The following is a 20,540-nucleotide window of genomic DNA, read 5'->3' as shown; positions in this document are numbered from 1 at the left end:
CCTCCGCCTTCCTGCGGACTGCGCGTGCGTGACCTCGGGACCCCGGGACCCGCGCAGGGCTGGAGCGGGCACAAGGGCAGCTGGGAAGATGGCGGCCCGGGTCCCTTGTCGGAGGTGGGGCTGGGCGGCGGTATCCTTCGGCCGGCAGCGAGGCCCGAGCGCGTCGCTGGCTCGGAAGCCCCCGCGGGCATGGTGGCTCCCAGGTCAGTGAGCGGAGGGCGGGGACTCGGGCGGCTTCGAACGAACGCCGGGCGTCCGTCCGCCCGTCCGTCCGTCGGTCCGTCCGGTGCCCGGCGAGAGCCGGCTTGGCGCCGCATTCAAAACTGCTCCGTGGCTCTGGAAGGCTGGGAGTGACTACTCACCTGCCGCGGCCCGGGGGCGTTCGTGGAGGTGCTGGGCAGCGCTTTACACTGCGGGCTAAGGAGCTTCTGCGTCCTCTGAATCAAACGCCAAGGCCAGAAGACGAAACAAACCAAAAACTCAGATGTGCATGTCATGTGTTTGGTTATTAGCGGCTCCTAGCGCTTTCCATATCGTTAACCTTGTTAAATCCCTAGTCCTGCCCGTGGTTGACTTAAGGAGACATGCAATATTGAGGCATGTTCTTTGTACATGTAGATGCCATCTTTGGACCTAATGTCTGATTTTTCCTTCTTGAAAGAAGTATAATTGCTTTACAATGGAAACTAGAATGTGGGTTAATAAGACTACATACATAGAATATATGATTTACATATGTAAATATAGTGACACTTAACCATACACACACCACGTAGTTATGGAGTTATCCTTGAACGATACCCTGGGTGTGCTTTTCGCACCTTGCCAAAGAACTGTTAGATAGATGCATACGAAGTGCTTGGAATAGTAATGTCATTATATAAATTAGCATGGTTAAATTTTGTGATTATCTAGTCAGTTTAACTTACAGTGCACACAAAAATAGTGAGTATTATGTACTCTCAGCAAAGTATAGTATGTCAATTCGTTAACAAGAGTAAAATATTCCTTTACCTCTTTACCTGTGTTCATTCACCATATATGCATCAGACTTTCAGCTAATCCTTATTATATAAAGGTGATTTATAGATTGAATGTTGAGTCTCTTGTTTATAGCTTACGAACATAAATTCAATGGTCACTGCCTAGGATGCAATTCATGTGTTGGGAGGTAGTGTCTGAAAAGGAATCAAAGGATTATTTGAGTGTTTGTTTAAGGAAATGGGAAATGAACCTTGGTGTTGACACAGTCTATTGGCCAACACAAACTGATCCCCAAGAGCTCTGTTTTTTCCACCAAGTTTTAAACTTGGCATATATTTGCATACTGTGAAACTTTGAATCTGGTTGACAGGTAAAGGCGATCGCTTTTGAAGCTTGTAATTCTTGGTGTGTGTTTGGGAGTGTGTGTGGTGTGCTGGTGTTTGTGAAACAAGGTTTCACTACATAATCTCTGGCTCTTCTACAGTTCACTGTACAGAAGAGACTGACCTGGAACTTGTAGTGATCCCTTCATGCCTGTGACTCTTGAGTGCTGTGGTTAGTGGGGTGCACCATCACATTACACTCTCTAATCTTTTTTTTTTTTTTAATAAACTAGACAAACTGAAAATGGGAAAAATTTTAGCAGCACACATGGGAGAGACCCAGGAACTTTCACCAACCACAGACTGATTTTTTTTTTTTTAAATGAGGGCTAACATGGATAGCTCAGCCGGTAAACAAGACTGGCACCCTAGACCCACAAAGTGGAGGGAGAGGACTGTGTCCTAAGTTCCTCATATATGCATAATATGTACATACACACACTAAGTAAGTAATTAAAAAACCTTAAAAGTAAAATAAAAGATTTATTGGTCCAGAAAATGACTGTTCAAAAGTATTCAAGCCTGTCTTCGGAAGGAAGAAAATGTGATTTTTAAAAAATATTTATATGAGAAACACCATTGATAAAGTGGTGGTCCAGGTGCTGTCAGTACCTCTGCCCACTGGCAATCCCTGGACTAGTATCTTTAATGTAGCAGTGAGCGTGACAGCCACTATTTGGTGGCCTCGGAAAAACAAAACAAAACAAAAATATTTATATGGCTTTGATTTTTTTTTTAATGTTGATTTTTATAATGGGGGAAATTAAAACAATGAACTGGAGTAGCCCTGTAAGAGTTACAATTTGCCCTGTTATATTTAAATAGCCCTATTGTGCCACTTACAAAAAGCCAGCAAACAGAAGTAAACATTTACAGAGTTGTATGAGAAGTACTTTTCCAAGAATGATACTTGATCCAGTTGGTAGGAAATTATGGTGGTTTCTTACCTGTTTCTTGATATTTCTGGGGAGGATTGTTCAGTGGTAACCTGGTCAAAAAGAGCTCAGTATTTCCGACATCATTCCTTCCTTGCTAAATACTTTCCCAGCTCATGATTATTTTACCTCTGATTCCCACATCATGGGATTGCAGGTGTCTGCGTCTTTGCCAGTTCCCCTGTGAAACAACTTTTCTAAAGGCAGAGGAAAGGGAAAGACAAAACACACATGCCCTTCTTTTCCCCACTCATCTGGCCAAAAGTAGAAAACATGAAATTCCTGAAACACTGTTAAAGCAAAGTAGAAAGAAATCTCAGGAGAGAGGTTAAGTGGTGTATTTAAATCTAAATGTTAATTGCTACTGTTTAGGATAATCACATGGCGCCAACATGAAGTTATTTTTTGATGCGTCTCTGTCTTTGTTTCACTGAAATTTCTACCTCGTGTATTTTGGAAGAGTATGATTGGGCCTTGCTCTAAGAAGGTAAATTTTTTGATATAACTTTGAAACTAAAAATCTCATGCTTGAAGCCTTTTTTGATTTTCCCATCAAATGCAATGAGTTAAGAAAGTTAAGATTTGAAAATATATGCGATTTTCCAAAAATAATTTTCAAACTAAAATTCATGCTTTGTGTGCTTTGTTTAGCTTGCAGACAAAAGGTAACACTCTCTTTTCTTCAACGACCAGACCTTCCAAGTCTGGCTTATAAGAAGCTAAAAGGCAAAAGCCCAGGAATTATCTTCATCCCTGGCTATCTTTCTGATATGAATGGTATAAAGGCACTGGCAATTGAGGAGTTTTGCAAATCTCTAGGTCACGGCTATATAAGGTAGGAACAATACATTTCAGAGAATATATTAGCATTTAGCATTGTAATAGAGCCAACTGAAGTAAATGCCAGCATTTTAAAAGATGAATTTATTTTACTGATGTACGGACTTTGATCTTATGGTTTAGGGTCTTTAAGGTCTTTGTACCATGCTGGCTAGATTGGCCAGAAAGGTAACTAGCAACTAAGTTCTTCAGCTACAGTAGCCTGTGTGGCAAAAAGGTATAAACTCAGTGGGTTTCTTGTGATCACTTGTGATTATGGGTTTTCTACTGAAGACATAGGACTTATTTGATCACTGTTTATTTCTTTCTAAAGTAGGCATTTAGGGCTGAGAGTGTAGCTCATCAGTAGAGCATGTGTTTAGCACAATCCTGGATTCAATCCCTAGCACAACTCACGCACACAATATTTTTTAAAGTAATATAATATTGTAAGACTGATACTGTATAATTTACGTTTCTGTTTTCTTTCTCCTTATATATGAATGTGTGTGAGCGTAAACAAGGATAGGTAGTATTTAGTTAAAACTTAATTTTATATTTGTTCCTTTTCACTCAGATATTTCAATAGAAATGTATTCATGTAGCAGAAATTGTTAGGTTTATCAAATTTTTTGGTATTTTAATTATAAGAAGGGAATATAGTTTAGTGGGAAAAATATTGGTGTAAAATTGAAGAAATAAGGATTGAAGACAGAATTCTTTCAGTAACTGATACAAGTCAGTAATACACAGTAGACACAAGTTTGTCATCCAATAAAAGAAGGCTGGACTAAAGATAATTTCTGAGTTCTTTTCTAGCTCTAACAACCTGAAAAATCTACTCATCTAAATGTTGAGAATAGTTTCACTAATACTCATTCAATAGTTCTAGAAAATAGAGCTACATACAAAACTTTTAGGCATTATCTGTGTGGTATATTTGCAGAAATTATGTCATTAAGGTGGATTTAGTCTGATTCCTTTTGTCAGTTAGCAAAGCTATTTATTTTCATTCTCAGAACTATTTAAAATCTCTTGACTTAACTTGCTTTGAAGACTAGAGCTGAATAATAAGAATTATAAAACATTATACTTGCCCTTAAGTGAGGGGTGAAAATACATACAGGCATTATTAGGCAGAAGTACTCATCAGAATGTGATTCACAAGAGGAGAAATTACATAAGATGAGAGACACTGAGAAGGGAAAAGGATGGACAAGACTTTACAAAGGAACTCTGGAAAAAATAAAGATGTTAGTAGAAGGGCAGTTCTATCTATGGAAAGAGACCACTGAGGAGATAATACATAAAGATCAGAAATATTGCTAGTCAGAAATAAGGCTAGTCAGAAATAAAGATCAGAAATAAAGGTAGTCCATTGCTTTTTTGTCTGAAAAATGATCTAATAAAGAAGTCAGCATTTTAGGACTGGGGAGATGTCTCAGTGAGTAACACTCTTTCTGTGTTTGTGAGGATCAGAGCTGGGATCACTGAGTCCAGCCCATGTAAAAGTGGGGTGGATGTAGCAGCCCACCAGTAATCCCAGCACTCAGGAGGCAGAGAAAGGGAGTCGCCTAAGCAAGCTGGTTAGCCAGACTAGCTGCAACAGTGAACCTCAGGGTCAGTGGGAGACCCTGCCTCAGTGTATAAAGTGGAGGAGAGTGGTCAAGGAAGAGATTGGATGTCAGCCTCTGTCCCCTAAAACATGTGTACATGTACCTGTGTACCACGTAAATACATGAACCCCTTCACATGGGAACACATTCACACATGCAGCAAAACACATAAAAATAGAAATCACCATTTTACTAGTTCTTGAATTTCATTCGAGACTGAGCTATAGCGAGTTCCAGGCATAATGTAGTTTTCTGCATATTGGGTACTATATAAATATACATTTATAAACAATAGCCCTTTCACTACAGGTTCTTTAATCAAGTCCTTTTTGTGTAGCATTGTAATAGTGGTGAGTGTAGCAGCCTTCCCAATTCAGTGTATGTGTACATGATCATGTGTGAGCGTGACCGTGCATGCATGGGTGCATGCATGTGGAAGCCAGGAGACAACCTTGGTTGTGAGTTTTCAGGAGTCATCCACCTTTTGAGAAACAAGGTTTCTCTCATTGGTTTGAAGCTTGTCAAGTAGGATAGACTAGCTGACCAGAGAGCCCCTGGGATCCACCTGTCTCTGCCTTTCCAGCACAGGGGCTGAATGAGAGAGTTCACCAAATAAAGTGATATGATTAAAGAATGACTAGAAGTTCGACGAGGAGTTTTCTACACGGTGGGATAGCATGCAAAAGCTCATAGTTATAAAGGGGGTTGGCCAGGAATTGGGAGTAGTTCAGAATGACTGGGGATTTTGATAATTTGTGGATATGATAGCATACTTCATAATTTATTGAATTGAAACCTCGAAAGAAAGGTAAAATTCAGAGATTAGACAGACTTTGAGCTTGGATCCCTCGGAAAATTTAGAAAGAGGAGTTCAGGATGAAGCTGACTCTAGTCCTTAGTAGCCGTAAGTGCTATGAAGAAAATAAAACAGTCATAGTGCAGAGCTGCGAAAGAAGCACAGTCTTAGCATGTGAACGGTCAGCCAGCTCTTGACGAGATCCAGTGTTTGAGCTAAAGGACTGAGGGAGGTGAGGTGTAGCTAATGGATATCTGGAGATAGAAGTATGCCAAGTAGAAGTGAAAGTTCACGATGCAGGAATAAGGGTGGTGCATACCTTTAACTTCATAAATGAGGTCAGAGTGGTAGGGAAGTATGGTAAGGGCTTTGAGTCTTATTAAGTATACAAAGCATTATGATATGGTATTTCGTTTGAAAGGATCATTCTGACTACTCTGGGAATAGGCAGTGAGGATGAAATATAGAAATAACAAGAGACTTAAAAGACTCCTGCATTGGTGTAGTTGAGATGGTAACTTGGACCAAGGGTAGCAGTGGAACATGTAAGAAAGTTACTGACATGAGAGGTACTTGGAAGCTAAGCCAGTAGGATTTACTAAAATACATGTTCAGTGATGTTTTACTATAGGTTAGGCATTGTAGTAATGAAGAATGTCCTGCTTTGCTTTGAAAATAAAAGAAGCAAGCATGGACATATTTCCACATACAAACATTTAGGTAAAAATATGTATTTCCCTTCTTCCAGGTTTGACTACTCAGGAATTGGAAATTCAGATGGTAACTTAGCAGAATGCACAGTGGGGAAATGGAGAAAGGATGTACTTTCGATACTTGATGATGTAGCGGAAGGACCACAGGTAACTGTTTTTTGTTAAGTAGAATGATTTTTGACTCAAGCAATATTTGATTTATTTCTTTAGGTATGTCAATTGATGATATTTGTCAATTTTGATTTTGATGAACAATTTTGTTTTAAATTGTTCTACTTTTACTTTCTAATAAACAGTAAGCACTTCTCATTGAACAAAATTTGTTTTCATAGCTCTATATTAAAGACATAATGGCTTTGCAAAAGTTTTATTGGGAGGCAGAGGCAGGTAGATCTCTGAGTTTGAGGCCAGCCTAGGTTACAAAGAAAGTTCCAGCACAGCCAGAACAGAGGAGAAAAAAACAATTTATAATTGAATTTGACTTTGTGTTACATGTTAAAAGTCTAGAAGTCTGGGATCTGCGTGGTTATAAAAAATGCAAGTCCATACATTTCTTTTAAAGCATTCTCTTTATAGACAAGTATGAGAATCCTCTTTAAAGCCATACGTGTTTGTCTGTAGATACTGGTCGGATCCAGCTTTGGAGGATGGCTCATGCTGCATGCTGCCGTTGCACGGCCTGAAAAGGTCGTAGCTCTTATTGGTATAGCGACTGCTGCGGATGACCTGGTGACACAGTTCCATTCACTTCCTGTTGAGGTGAGTCACATTCCATTTGGCAACCCCAGTGAATGCTTCCCAACATTCTCCCTGTCCTTGCGCACCTACTGCCTCTGACTGGTTACAGTGGCCCATCTTGTCTTTGCTGCCCTTTTGTGCAGTCTCTTGTTTTAAGGTTTCCTTTTCTCATGGCTGCTTGTATACATCCTGCCAAATACATGAGTCATGTCAATGAAGTTATGGAGTTCCCAGGGTCCACGGGCTCAGCTAAGTCCGGCGTGGGATCTGAGGGAAAAAAAAAAAATCTACGTACACTATGTTCTTATGTCTGTTAATTTTATTCCTCTAAGACAAAATTCTGTCAAATCAGCTGTAGCTCCACCAGGCATTCAAGGCAGGAATAACTCTAGACATATCAAGCTCTATATCCATCTACTTTATTTCTCTGGGATGAAATCCTCTCTCCATAACTACAGTTTGGTCCAGTTCCCCAGCTCATAGTCCTACTAACGACTAACTCCTATGCTTTCAGACTCATCTTCGTTCTTCTGTATCCTCTTTCTCTATCTCTGCTACTCTCTACTCCCGGCACTCAGAAAGCTCTACCCAAGATCTGCTTAGCCTCTATGGAACCTCTATTGTCCTCTCTTCTCTCTTCGCCATGCTGTTCTGTCCTTCGCTACAGAAAATGCCTGCCCTTTCTTTCACTGGGCGCATGATTCTCTGCCTTCTCAGGAATGTTGTTTCATCTCTCACCTTGATATATAAAAACCTCTTGTTATCAGTCAAAATGCTTTGGAGAACCAATAGGCCTCCTCAAGGTGAGGGCATGGTCTGAGCTTCATTAGCACAAGAAACAAAGCTATGTGTCTCCTGCCAGCTTGTCTCCTAAGCTCAGCAGGGCAGTTAGTAACTTAGGTTCAGCAGGTCTGGGGAGCTGAATTGTTTACCAATTGGTCTGGGCACTTGAGGATTTCATAGCAGAAGACAGCACGAATATTAAAGGCTGGGTAACACCAAATATTCATAATAAATGGCTTTGCCTTTTGACAGACCCCTGGCTGGTCAAAGTTCAGCTTTAATACGCAGCTGAGTCTATGATAGATTCTTGCGGCCCACAAGAGTGTCATACTGCCTCCTTTCTTTTTTAGCTATATTTTCTTTATTTCATTTACCTAATGGGATTCCACATCACTGTCTCCTTTTTTTATCCTCTTGATCTCAGTTTCTGGTATGTGGGTAGTACCTCTTCTTACATTGTATGAGACTGAACTAAAGAAGTGTGAAACTACTTTTTTAGCCTGAAAACAGCCTTCTATCTCTAGGCAGCCATTATCAGTTAGTCAGAGTTAGCATACAAGAGGTAGAGCTTATTTTTTTTTTTGGCTCAGTTGCTTGGTCAGCATTCTTTTCTACTAATCCATGACTTACAGCCAAAGAGAAGCAGGACTTTCCATCAAGTGTTCTTCAGTGAGTCATTGTCAAGGGGAAGTTTCTGAACTAACTGGGAAGATAACTTTTCTTAAGCGCTGATGGGGTATGTGTTTGGGCAGTGTCCTAGTTAGCGTTTCTATCACTGTGATGAAATACCATGATCAAAAGTAAGCTGAGGGGGAAAGAGTTTATTTGGCTTATACTTCCACAGGACAGGAACTCAAACAGGGCAGGAACCTGGAGGCAGGAGCTGATGCAGAAGCCATGGAGGGATGCTGCTTACTGACTTGCTCCTCGCGGCTTGTTCAGCCTGCTTTCTTATAGAACCCAGGACCTCCTGCCCAGGATGCCCTTCTTCCATCAATCACTATAATCAAGAAAACGTCCTATAGGCTTCTCTACAGCCCTGTCTTATGGAAGCATTTTCTTAATTGAGGTTCCCTTCTGTCAAATGACTTTAGCTTGTGTCATGTTGAAATAAAACTATCCAACACAGGCAGTTTAGTTATCTGCAAGGACGGTGGAACAGTAACATCGGTGCCTTTTTGTACATTTGTTTTGTTTCATTGCAATTGGTTGCATTTCCTTCTCGGTGGAACTAAGTTCCTGGTAGGCCCAAGACACAGAAATTTAAAAAGGAAACAATGTTTCAAGATGGGTTTCCAGACCTGGTGATCAACCTTGAACTTCATCCTGAGTCAGAAATGTGCTCAGCAAGTTCCTCCCCACAGTAGAGTCTGAAAACCAGTTTTGGAAAGTGTTCAGGAAGAAGAGGGGAGGTAAACAATAAAAATAAAGTGTGAACCAGGAGGTGGTAGTGCACACCTTTAATTCCAGCACTCAGGAGGCAGAGTCAGGCGGATCTCTGTGAGTTCAAGGCCAGCTTGGTTTACAGAGCTAGTTCCAGGACAAGTACCAAAACTACACAGAAAAACCTTGTCTCAAAAAACAAAAAAAAAAAAAAAAAAAAAGAGAGAGAGAGAGAGAGAGAGAGAGAGAGAGAGAGAGAAGACAGAAAGTGTGTAACATTGAATAGTGTCACTGGCCTTGGGTTCTTCGATCGATGCCATAGAGCATCTGAGTTTGTCCTTAATTCATATTGTTCTTCTCGCTTCTTAAGACATACATTGTTGGAGCTGGGGAGATAGGTCAGTTGTTAAAATGCTTGTCATGTGAGCACAGGGATCTGAGGTAACCCCAGACCCGTGCTTTTTGTTTTGTTTTGCCTTTTAAAGCAGATAGGCTGGGAAAATGGCACAACAGATAAAAACACTTGACAGTGAGCCTGACAATCTGAGTTCTGTCCCTGGGACTGACGTGATAAAAAGAAAACCAGCTCATGCAGGTCCTCTGACTTCCACACATGCACTGTGGCACACACATGCATCCTCACCCTCCCCCACAAAACAAATGTAATTTTAAAAAAATAATAATAATGCTAGGTATAGTAGTGTGCCCTTGTAATCCCAATACTGATATGGCAGACAGGTAGATTCTTGGAGTTTCCTGGCCAGCCTTTATAGCCTACTGGGTAAATCCCAGGCTAATGAGAGATCCAGCCTCAAAATACAGGGTGGAGACAGGCAAGAGGGCTGAGCTATGAAGGTACTTGTTGCCAAGCCTGATAGCCTGAGTGTGATCCCCAGAGCCCATATGGTAGAATGAGAACATCAGCTCCTGACCTCTAAACACATGTTATGGCATGTACACACACACAAATAAATAATCAATGTTTAAACTACTTACAAAAACAGGAGAGGAGGGCTGGAGAAACAGCTCAGCAGTTAAGATCATTTGCTCTGTTATCATGAGGACTGGAGTTAAGAGCCCAGCTCCCATGTAACAAGCCAGGTGTTCCCACAGACATCTGCAGGCCCAGTTCCAAAAGGAGGAAACAGGAGGATCACTAAGACTTGCTGCTAGTCTACCTGAGAAATCATGAGCATCAAGTTCAGAGGTGAGCCTTTGCTGCAAAAGGACTAAGAGTGGAGAATGATAGAGGACCACCCCTGCCGCTCTCCTCTGGCCTTCATGTGCATGCACACTGGTGCCCACACCCTCAAGTAAGTGTGCATTCAGTCATATGGGCACATACATAAGCAACACACACAGTGGTTCTTGTTTTTGAAAAGTAAACCAATGGTAGACAGTGTTCCTGAGGAAGATCCCCTGAGATGCACTCTCACATACAAATTTACCTCCTGAGAGCCTGATATTTTCTATCACAGCTAAAATTACAAAGTTGCTATTCCCTGTACTCATCTCTGATGTCTGGGTTTTTTTTTTGTTTGTTTGTTTGTTTTTTTAATTTATTTATTTATTATGTATACAGTGTTCTGCCTGCATATATCCCTTCAGGCCAGAAGAGGGCACCAGATCTCATTACAGATGGCTGTGAGCCACCATGTGGTTGCTGGGAATTGAACTCAGGACCTCTGGAAGAACAGCCAGTGCTCTTAACCTCTGAGCCATCTCTCCAGCCCGATGTCTGGGTTTTTTCACTCTTTTTTTTCTCAAACATAGCTCCTCAATGCTTGAGGTTTTCCTATTTCTTCTTTGTGAATCTGAAACTGACCCTTTGCTTCCTGCCCTTTGTTGCTAGTCTTTCTCTGTCCCACTAGCCAGCTCCCAAATAAGCAACATAGAAACTTCTTATTAATTATGAAAGCTTGGCTTATAGCTTAGGCTTGTTTCTAACTAGCTCTTATAACTTAAATTAGCCCGTTTCTATTCATCTACGTACTGCCACATGACTCTGGCTTTTACCTCTTCTTACATGTCTGTTTCCTCTGCCTCTGCTGGTGATTCTACCTTTCTCCCAGCACTGTCTCTGCCCTGAAAATCCTGCCTAGCTATTGGCCATTTAGCTTTTTATTAAACCAATCAAGTGACATTTCTTCACAGTGTACAAAACGATTATTCCACAACACCTCTTAACTCACCAATACAGTGCTTTTCATGATAGGAAATTTTCTCAAGGATATTATAGCTTGAAAAGGAGTTCCTTAAACACTTCTTGGCTTATTGTAAATTATAAGATCTGTGCACATTCTTTTTGCATGTGTTTAACTAGATTGCTCAGTGTGTAGATTAGGTGGACATTAAAAATGAAATGCAAGGTGTCTTAGGTAGGGTTAGTACTGCTGTGATAAAACTCCATGACCAAAAGCAACTTAGGGAGGAAAGAAAGGGTTTATCGCATCTTACAACACTCTGTCACTGAGGGAGAAGTCAGGACAGGAACTTGAAGGTAGGAACTGAAGCAAAAGCCATGGAGACACACTTCTTACTTGTTTGCTCGTGGTTTGCTCCTCCTGCTTTAGTACACAGTTCAGGACCACCTGCCTAGGTTTGACACCACCCACAGTGAGCTGGGCCTTCCCACATCAGGCATTCATCAATAAAAAGCCCCCTAGACTTGCCCGTAGGCCAGTATTAGAGAGGCATTTTCTCAGTTGAGAGACCCTCTTCCCAACTAGCTTTTGTCAAGCTGTCATGAACTAAAGAGCACCAGAGGAAAGCAGAGGGACACAGGGAGCACTGCCTCCCATTAACCTCTAGCCAAAGTGGAAAGCTCTGAACTTCCCAACGCTTTGGGCTGTTGTGTGCAGCCTTTCTCATTATTATCTAGAAAGAACTGGGATCATTGTCTACATTGTATCTTAGAGACACTGTTCATAGGCATTGGGAATCTAAGCAGCTAAAACATGTTGCCTTGGTAAAGTTTCTTCTTAGAGTATGACTCATGCATGTATTCTATACAGTTTCTCTGGGTAATACTTTCTTATTGCCAGACTTTTTTAGAGTTTAGTTGGAAAAGCTTTGTTTTTCAGATGAACTGTATTCCTTCTGTTTGGGAATAGATGACAAGTGGGGATCAGGGATGCTTAAAATGAAACTTACTTTAACTTAGTATGTTCGTAATTAACATAGGTGGAACAAAGTTTTCATTACTGGAGTACAGTGTTGCTTGAGGATAATTATCATTTTTTCTTTAAAAATTTGTTTTGCATTTGTGATACTAACACAGATTCATATATTTTTTCAGATTTCTAAAGTTTCATTGATTTTTCAATAATATGGAAATAGAAATTTATAAGCATTTAAAATCTTTTTATGGAAATTTGAAAAACAAATACATGTACAAAATAAGTAAAAAGCATAGAAAATTATGTAAATATGTAATTAATAATGTTTTATGTTATAAACTTAAAGACAAAACACATGGAAAATTATGGGAAGAAAATAAATTAGAATAGCCGGGCGGTGGTGGCGCACGCCTTTAATCCCAGCACTCGGGAGGCAGAGCCAGGCGGATCTCTGTGAGTTCGAGGCCAGCCTGGGCTACCAAGTGAGTTCCAGGAAAGGCGCAAAGCTACACAGAGAAACCCTGTCTCGAAAAAACCAAAAAAAAAAAAATCAGAATAATAATGATACAGCCGTAAGGTAGGATCATAGTGATTTTTAATGTACTTTTATGTATTTTCTATGTTTTGCATAGAAAATTCAAATTTCTGAAAAACATTCTTAGCTCTGTGTGTGTGCGCGCGCGCATGCCAGTGCATGTATGTGCAGATATGTGCAGTTAGTCTGGTGCCCATGAAGGCCTAAAGAGGGTGTCAGATTTCTGGAGCTGGAGTTATAGACCATAAGGTGCCCAATGTGGGTTCTGGGAACCCAGCTGGGTCCTGTGCAAGAGCTGGAAGAACTTTTAACTGCTGAGCCATCCTTCCAGCCAGAAAATTCTAATTTGTAATTAGAAAAATTATTGAACGCAATAAATTAAATCTGAAAAAATGATCCTCGAAGGATATGTTAATGTTTCATTTCATCAGAATCTAGATGTTTAGCTTTCAGAAGCATTTCTAAGGTTTCTGTGTTACTCAAATCCTCATCCCTAGAATGCTGAGAGGTAGAAGCTATCTATGCCCTTGAAAAACTTTCTTTCCACCTACATTACATAAGTGAGGGATTGTTTTGAAATTTGAAAAGCAGTTCTGAGATGTGGTTTATATGAACATCGCTGTCTTGGGACCAGTCCCCAGAAACTGCTGTACTTTCCCCTCCTCCTACCTTCCCCTGTAGCTGGGGTAGAGCAGAACGTGCTATAAGAACTTGTGTGATAAGGAAATCTGAGTGAGTGCTTGCTGAAACAGTTTCTGTCTTTAGACTTTGACTATGATAGTTAACTGTAAGCCTTGATACTTTCTTTTGTAAAAGTAGAGTAATTACAGAATTATTACCAGGATCACATGAAATAATATGTATAATGTGCCTTGCATGTAGTAATTCATTTTTGCTTTCTTTTGATGGATTCTTCTTATGTTGCTCTGGCTGGCCTAGAACTTGAACTGGTTGTATAGCCCAGGCTGGCCTCAAAGTGGCAGCTCCTCCTGCCTCTGCCTGTAGGGTCTGGGATTAAAGGTGTGCACCCCACCTGGCCCAGTTTCTGGTGGTCACTCTTGTCGCTCCTGTGTTGCCACTGTCCCCCTTGAGGACTGCCTTTCTCACACTCCTCAAGTCTGCTGCTGGGTTATTTATGTCCGTGCTTTTATTCTTCCTACCAGGCGCAGAAGGAGATAGAAGTGAAAGGGGATTGGTCCTTACCATCTAAATACAACAAAGAAGGATTTTACAGCATTCCATACAGTTTCATTAAAGAAGCGGAACACCACTGCTTGTTACATAGCCCCATTCCTGTGACCTGCCCTGTGCGGTTGCTCCACGGCATGAAGGACGACATAATTCCTTGGCACACGTCTCTTCTGGTTGCTGACCGTGTAGTCAGCCTGGATGTAGATGTCATCCTCCGGAAGCACAGTGACCACAGGATGAAGGAAAAAGCAGATATTCACCTGCTTACTTGCACTATTGATGACTTGATTGACAAGCTTTCAACTATTGTTCACTAGAATCCCATTGTGATTGGTATACACTCTAATGCATCCAGAAGATTGAAAGAATGGTATTAAATCACAGACCTAGATACATTAGGGTTTTCCCTCTCACTTTTATTTTGTAAATAGCCGATAAGTATTTATTTAATGATGTCTTTGCACAAATACACAAATTGTGACAAAAGTATTAGCTGCTGTTTGGAAAATTTTGTCCTTTCTTTTATCTTTGATATTTTTTCCATTAAAATAGTACCTATTTTTTTATTCAAGAGATATTTACCTTTCATATGCATACTTTAGCTGTTCCAGCTCTTAATTGTCTTCCCGTCTACAATAAAGCTTGAATATTTTGGTTTTTGTTTGGTACCATTATATCGGAAGTTTGTAAAATTCAGATTTTAAAGTGCAATTCACAAAATAGAGGAAGATGTTTATTGCACTAAATTTGAATGATTCTAAAAAAATGTCTGAAGCATAATAAAATTGAAAAAAATGAGGATTCCTTGCTATATTTGAAAATAAAATTACTATTCAATTTTTTAAGGTTAACTTTTATGGTAATGAAAAGGTATATCTGAATTTTGAGTTGTCATTTTTATGGGAGTCTGCCGGTTTTTACATTTTTTTAGTTTATGTATAAAAGAATGGGTATTACAATTTCTAACACCTGCCATGTTATTGTACCTCATACACATCCCACTGCTCTGCCTTGTCCCACTTTCTCTGCTCTTCCCACACCCTTACACTCCTCAGTCTCCCTTCTGCCTTCAAGTCCTGTCTCTGAGAGACAACATAAGAGACTCTTTTCCTCTCTCACCATTACCCTTTCATGTTCCCCTTCTCCTGTAGACCCTTCTCTGCACACAGTCTGCTTTCTCCAGCCAATATCATGTGTATTTGGATCTCCATTCTACGTATGAGAGAAAACACACTTCCATATCTAAAGAATTTCACTTTACAGACTCTCAGGTCTACCCATTTTCCTGCAAACATGCCTTGTATTTAAATGGTATCCATCTAATGATGTATATTTTTTAATATAGTGATTGGTAAGATGAGAAAAATGATCTTTGTGTATTAGCTCTGCTTTTGAGACTACGTTCTACTAGTCTGCCTTAAGTGCAAATAGTCAGGTGATTACCACCTGAGGCAGAAGTGCAGTCTGTAAGGACATAGGAAATGCTAGTATAAAGCATGCTTTTTAATAACTACTGGGGTACTAATATTAATATATATTAGCCTTTATATGAAGTTGTGGTTTGTTTTTTAGTTTTTAATTTGGCTAGACTTTAGTCTTCATGAGTTATGTCTGTCTAAGTTATTAAATTGAAAACATGACTCATAAAATGAGTATGTGTCAAAGACATAAGCGAGAGTCAGCAGATGGTAAACCTGGTTCAAAGGACAGTTTAAGAAACGGTGTGTTTATAGCCATCGAAGAAAAAGGTTGTGATAAAATTCATATGCAGGAAAGTGTTACAGCTGGTTGAGAGATCATCCTGAGAGACATACTTTATGAGTTGGCCTTTGGCTGTCTGGGAACTTGGATTTCAGGGGCTCCCACTATGGCCAGCACTGATCACAGTAGCTCACTGTGCTTACATTAACTCTCTGCAAACACTGGTTTGTGCTGAACCCTGCTTTCTTCCCAGGTGCCCAGAATATTGCTATACACAGAGCAGGAACTACCTCTGAGTTGTTCCATAAAACCCCTTGGCACTGACTCTTAACAAGCTTCCTTGTGGACAACATGTCATGAGCTGTCACAGCTCTTTGCTGGAGACCCAGTTTCAGCCTGTGACTCCAGCGTGGATTCTTGGAAGCTTTCCCCCAGTTTCCCCGGACTTCACCCATGGGCCTTTTTCCTTTGGTAACTGCTTTGGATCCTTTCCCTCTAATAAATCAGTAACAAGAGGAACTGTATGGTGAGTTCTGAGCATTCTAGCAAGTCTGCACACCTGGGGTGCTCTCGGGAACCTCTAATACACATACAATTCAACTAACCCATGATTATCACTTAGAGAAAATCAGAAACTTAAAACAAAAGCAAAACATAAATCCTGTGAGCCTTGTTTCCTTGAGCTAGAATGGGACCATTTGGGGACCACTCTGGCTAGATATCACTAGGCATGAAGAGTATTAGAAAAATGAAGAGGACAAGGTCCCTGCCCATTAGAGTTTTCTGGAGTTAACGTAATGAGGTGGAAGAGTCAGCATGTGTCAATGCATACAGCAGTTAAGGTAGGAACTGGAGCTTGGAGCTGCATCCCCTGAGGTGAGAGATCCATAGCGTGTGTCTGTGCAGTATAGGAGTTAAGGTACAAAGTGGAGCTTGGGCCTGTGTGGTAATTTGAATGTAACTGGCCCCCATAATCTCACAGGAAGTGACACTATTCCGGAGGTATGGCTTTGTTGGAGTGGCAATGGCCTTGTTGGAGGCAGTGTATCACTTTGTTGGGGGAGGGCTTTGAGGTTTCCTATGCTCAGGATATTGACCAGTGTCTCAGTCGACTTCCTGTTGCCTGCAAGATGTAGGACTCTCCGCTACTGCTCCAGCACCATGTCTGCTTGCATCCCCATCGTGATGATAATGGACTGAACCTTTGAAACTATGCAAGCTGTGGTTGAGCTGTCTCTTCACGGCAATAAAACCCACACTTAGCACACGTCCTAAGTCTAATAGCAGATTGGCCTTTTGGGCTTCTGTTGCCTCATCTGCAAAATGATTATAAACCTAGGTAATAGATACAACTAGTAAAGAAGCATAACACATTTAGAATAGTGATGTGCAAGAGGTGCCATATTCCTCATTTTGTCTTCTGCATGGAGCATGGTCCAGTGAGGAACAGATGGACATCAACCCATAATGCTATAGAAGGAAAGAGGAAGCAAGGAAGCAGGGCTCCTCTAACGCCAAAAGACAATGTGATTTCCTAACAGAAAGATCCTAAAGTGGAATGGTGTTTTTATCATGTTTATTCAAATGATCAATGACCTACCCCCCCAAAAAAAATTTTTTTTACAGAAGGAAAACCTCTTAAAATTTAGTTTAACAGAAGTTGACATTACAGAATTCAAATGAGATTAGCTTGATATTTTCACCAGCAAGGGGAACTTGCAGTGCCAGGAATGGGACATAGCTAATTGAATTATTGATCAAAGGAACCTCATGGAAACCCTGAAACACAACTCAGGCTATTGCCAACACTATACCACAACTCATGGTAAAGCCCTGTTGCTGGAGACAGCACCTGCCTAGCTCATTGAACATGGAGAAGTTGAGCTGGTTTCTAACTAGAGCCTTCACCTCTACTGACTAGTGTTTGTGATACTGGGAGCCACTCTTCATACTACCAGAGGAAAAAGGTACTCCAGCCCAGCTACAAACCCTGTGATCTACAACATTGACCAGTTTGTATGGTACACTGGGACAATAGTGGCACGAATGTGGGAGTAACCAACCACTATCTGATTGTATATAAAGCCCATTCCAAGAGATGGAACCAATGCCTAACACTGTCCAAATGGCCAAGAACCTGAGACTAGACAGGCCATGTGCCTAAGGCAAACCAAATGGTTGCTCTGCTAAAGGCTCATAGCAACAAAATGACTCCTAATGACAGTTTGCCATTCCCACTGGTAAGTACTCAGTCATCATCAGAGAAGCTTCCACTTGCAATAAATAAGAACTAATACAGAGACCCAGGGCTGGGGATTTAGCTCAGTGGTAGAGCACTTGCCTAGCAAGCACAAGGTCCTGGGTTCGGTCCTTGGCTCTGGAAAAAAAAAAAGACAAAATAACAGAGACCCACACCCAGACAATGTACAGAGGGTAAGAGATTTTGGAACACTTAGTCCTAAATGTGTGTCTTCATCAGACCCTCTCTTCAGGCCTTGGGCTATTATTTGGAGGAGGAGGTAGAAAGATTTTAAGAGCCAGAGGCGGGGTCGATAACACCAAGGAAACAGTGTGTTCTAAACACAACAGGATTGACTTACATAAGAACTCAGAAACCATGGTAGCATGTACAGGGTCCCAGCACTGGGTAGGTGGGAGGAGGAGGGGACATGAGCTCTCATCCCTAACCAAGAAACTGTCTCCAATTGCCAACTGCTTGCAAAGGCAAAAAATCTGTTTTCTCCGATGGAATATCACTAGGTATGTGAACCACACTTAAGTATAGGTCCCATGCCCAGTATGGATGTCCAACACAAAACAAGCTCAATGATATTTTTGTAGGTTTTTGTTGTTATTGTTTCCTATTACTTTGGTTGGCTTTTTTTTTTTAATCTTGCTGGTCTTTCAATTGTGGCTTCCAATTTTATGGTTTTATAGGTTTTATTTTTGTGTGTCTGTGTGTGATGTGTGTGTTTCTTGTGCTATTTATTTTTGTTTTTTATTCTTTGTTTTATTTTTTATTTGTTTCTTTTAATTTGCCTGTTTTCTAGAGAGAGAGAGAGAGAAGAAAAGTATGGAGTTGGATGTTTATCTAGGAGGCGATGGGGGAGGAGAAACTATGATCAGAATATATTGTGTGAAAAAATATTTTCAATAAAAAATTTAATAGGGTTCAGTGTGCTCTAGTCCATTATTGATTCTGTGTATGTGTTTGTGTTTTATACTCAGGCCATTTTTTTCTGAAACTGCTCTATGCTGTGTATTCAATGATATGTAAAAGGCATGAACAGACAGCAGCTCCGTGTGCCTTAGCATCTGGAATTTTAATTTGATTTTCAAAGTGACATGCACCTACTAAACAATTTGAACATGTGCAACAAGAAGGGATGTGTTCACCAAGAACAGCTAATCAAAGATGTATAATATTCTTTGCCTTTGCTGTGCTTTCAAAACATTTCCTGATGTAAATTTATACAGTATGCAAGTCTCTAAGCAGCCAATGAAGAGTCTGGAGAAGAAAGAGTTCTGAGCAAGGTGGAGTTTTATAAACATGGTGATAGAGATAGAAGAGTGTTACCATTCCCAGGACAATCCCTGAAGTGAGGATGCCAAATGAAAGATTCGGAAGAGTTGAAAAAGAACATTGGGTGTGGTGGTGCCCTTGAGAGGCAGAAGCAGGTGAATCTCTGAGTTCAAGGCTAACCTGGTCTACAGCGCGAGTTCTAAGACAGCCAGGACTACACAGAGAAACCCTGTCTCAAAAGAAAAGAAAGAATGAAAAAGAGCAAAAACTCATTTTCTAGAAGGAAAAAGAGTGAGTGAACGTTAAATACAGCCATCCCTTGCTATTTCAGAGATTAGTTCCAGCACCCTCTGAGGCTATCAAAATTGCTGGGCATGAGATCTATACTTAAGTGTGGTTCACATACCTAGTGAGATTCCATCGGAGAAAACAGATAGAACAGAGTATTTGCATAGAGCCTAGATCACATGCACATCACCTAGAACACTTCATTATTTCTAGAATACTTAGAATAATACAATGCAAAGACAAGTGTTTCTTGTGCTGTGTTTCTTAAAGGATAATAAGGAAACATACATTTTCAAGATGTAATATCTGTCTTTTTCTTCTTTCTCTCCCCTGCCTCAACCCAGGATGGCCTCAAACTCTGATTCTGCTTCAACCTTCTGATCCTGGAATCATACAGGCATGTGCTGCACTGCCGTGCCAAGCTCCAGACAAAGTTTTGGTTTAGTTTGGTTTGGTTTGATTCTTTTTGGTTTTTGGTTTTTTGGGGGTTTTTTTTGTTTTTTTGTTTGTTTGTTTTTGATATTTTTAGTGGATCTTCAATCTTTAGAAACAGAGGGCCAACTATCTGTTTTAAAGATCTCTTAAGAAGGAATTTTTCATGTTTATGTGTGTGTACCTGCATGAATTCATGTGCAAGGCATGCATACAATTGCCTGAAGAAGCCAGAAGACAGTGTTGAATTCTCAGAAACTAAAGTTCCTTGATTTATGACAAAAATATGATATAAAGACAATATCTAAGAAAAGGCAGACAAGTTTTTAAACTAAATATATATTGTAGGCGAGGTATTATTTCTCATTTTATCTTGGTTATACTGGATTTTCAGGGGGTTGCCGATAGTTTAACTTTCTCCAGCTAATTAAAGAAGCTCACCGGGTCTTCATTCACAGCTGCCTTCCGCAACACAAGGTCTGAGACCTCTAGGGCCGGCCAGTTTCTCTAGGAGGCCCTCGACTCAGCCCCCATCCCTCTTGTTCTAGGATGTTGGTTCCTAGGTTCTCGGTCATGACAGTTCTGCACTTGTGCCCTGGGG

The 20,540-nt window shown here is 40.6% G+C and overlaps 1 protein-coding gene across 1 annotated transcript; it reads left to right on the top strand.

Moving 5' to 3' along the window:
• Nucleotides 1–31: 31 nt before the first annotated feature.
• Nucleotides 32–18,066, top strand: Abhd10 (abhydrolase domain containing 10, depalmitoylase). Its single transcript, XM_006975788.4, has 5 exons — nucleotides 32–203; nucleotides 2,954–3,137; nucleotides 6,282–6,393; nucleotides 6,868–7,005; nucleotides 13,968–18,066. Exons 1-5 carry the CDS (start codon nucleotides 89–91, stop codon nucleotides 14,310–14,312), a joined length of 894 nt encoding a protein of 297 aa, XP_006975850.1. The 5' UTR covers nucleotides 32–88; the 3' UTR covers nucleotides 14,313–18,066.
• Nucleotides 18,067–20,540: the final 2,474 nt, after the last annotated feature.

This window comes from Peromyscus maniculatus, chromosome 12, assembly GCF_049852395.1.
Source record: "Peromyscus maniculatus bairdii isolate BWxNUB_F1_BW_parent chromosome 12, HU_Pman_BW_mat_3.1, whole genome shotgun sequence".
Classification (NCBI taxonomy): Eukaryota; Metazoa; Chordata; class Mammalia; order Rodentia; family Cricetidae; genus Peromyscus; species Peromyscus maniculatus.
The sequence above is the reverse complement of the archived record's forward strand: the minus strand, read 5'-3'. Positions and strand labels throughout refer to the sequence as shown.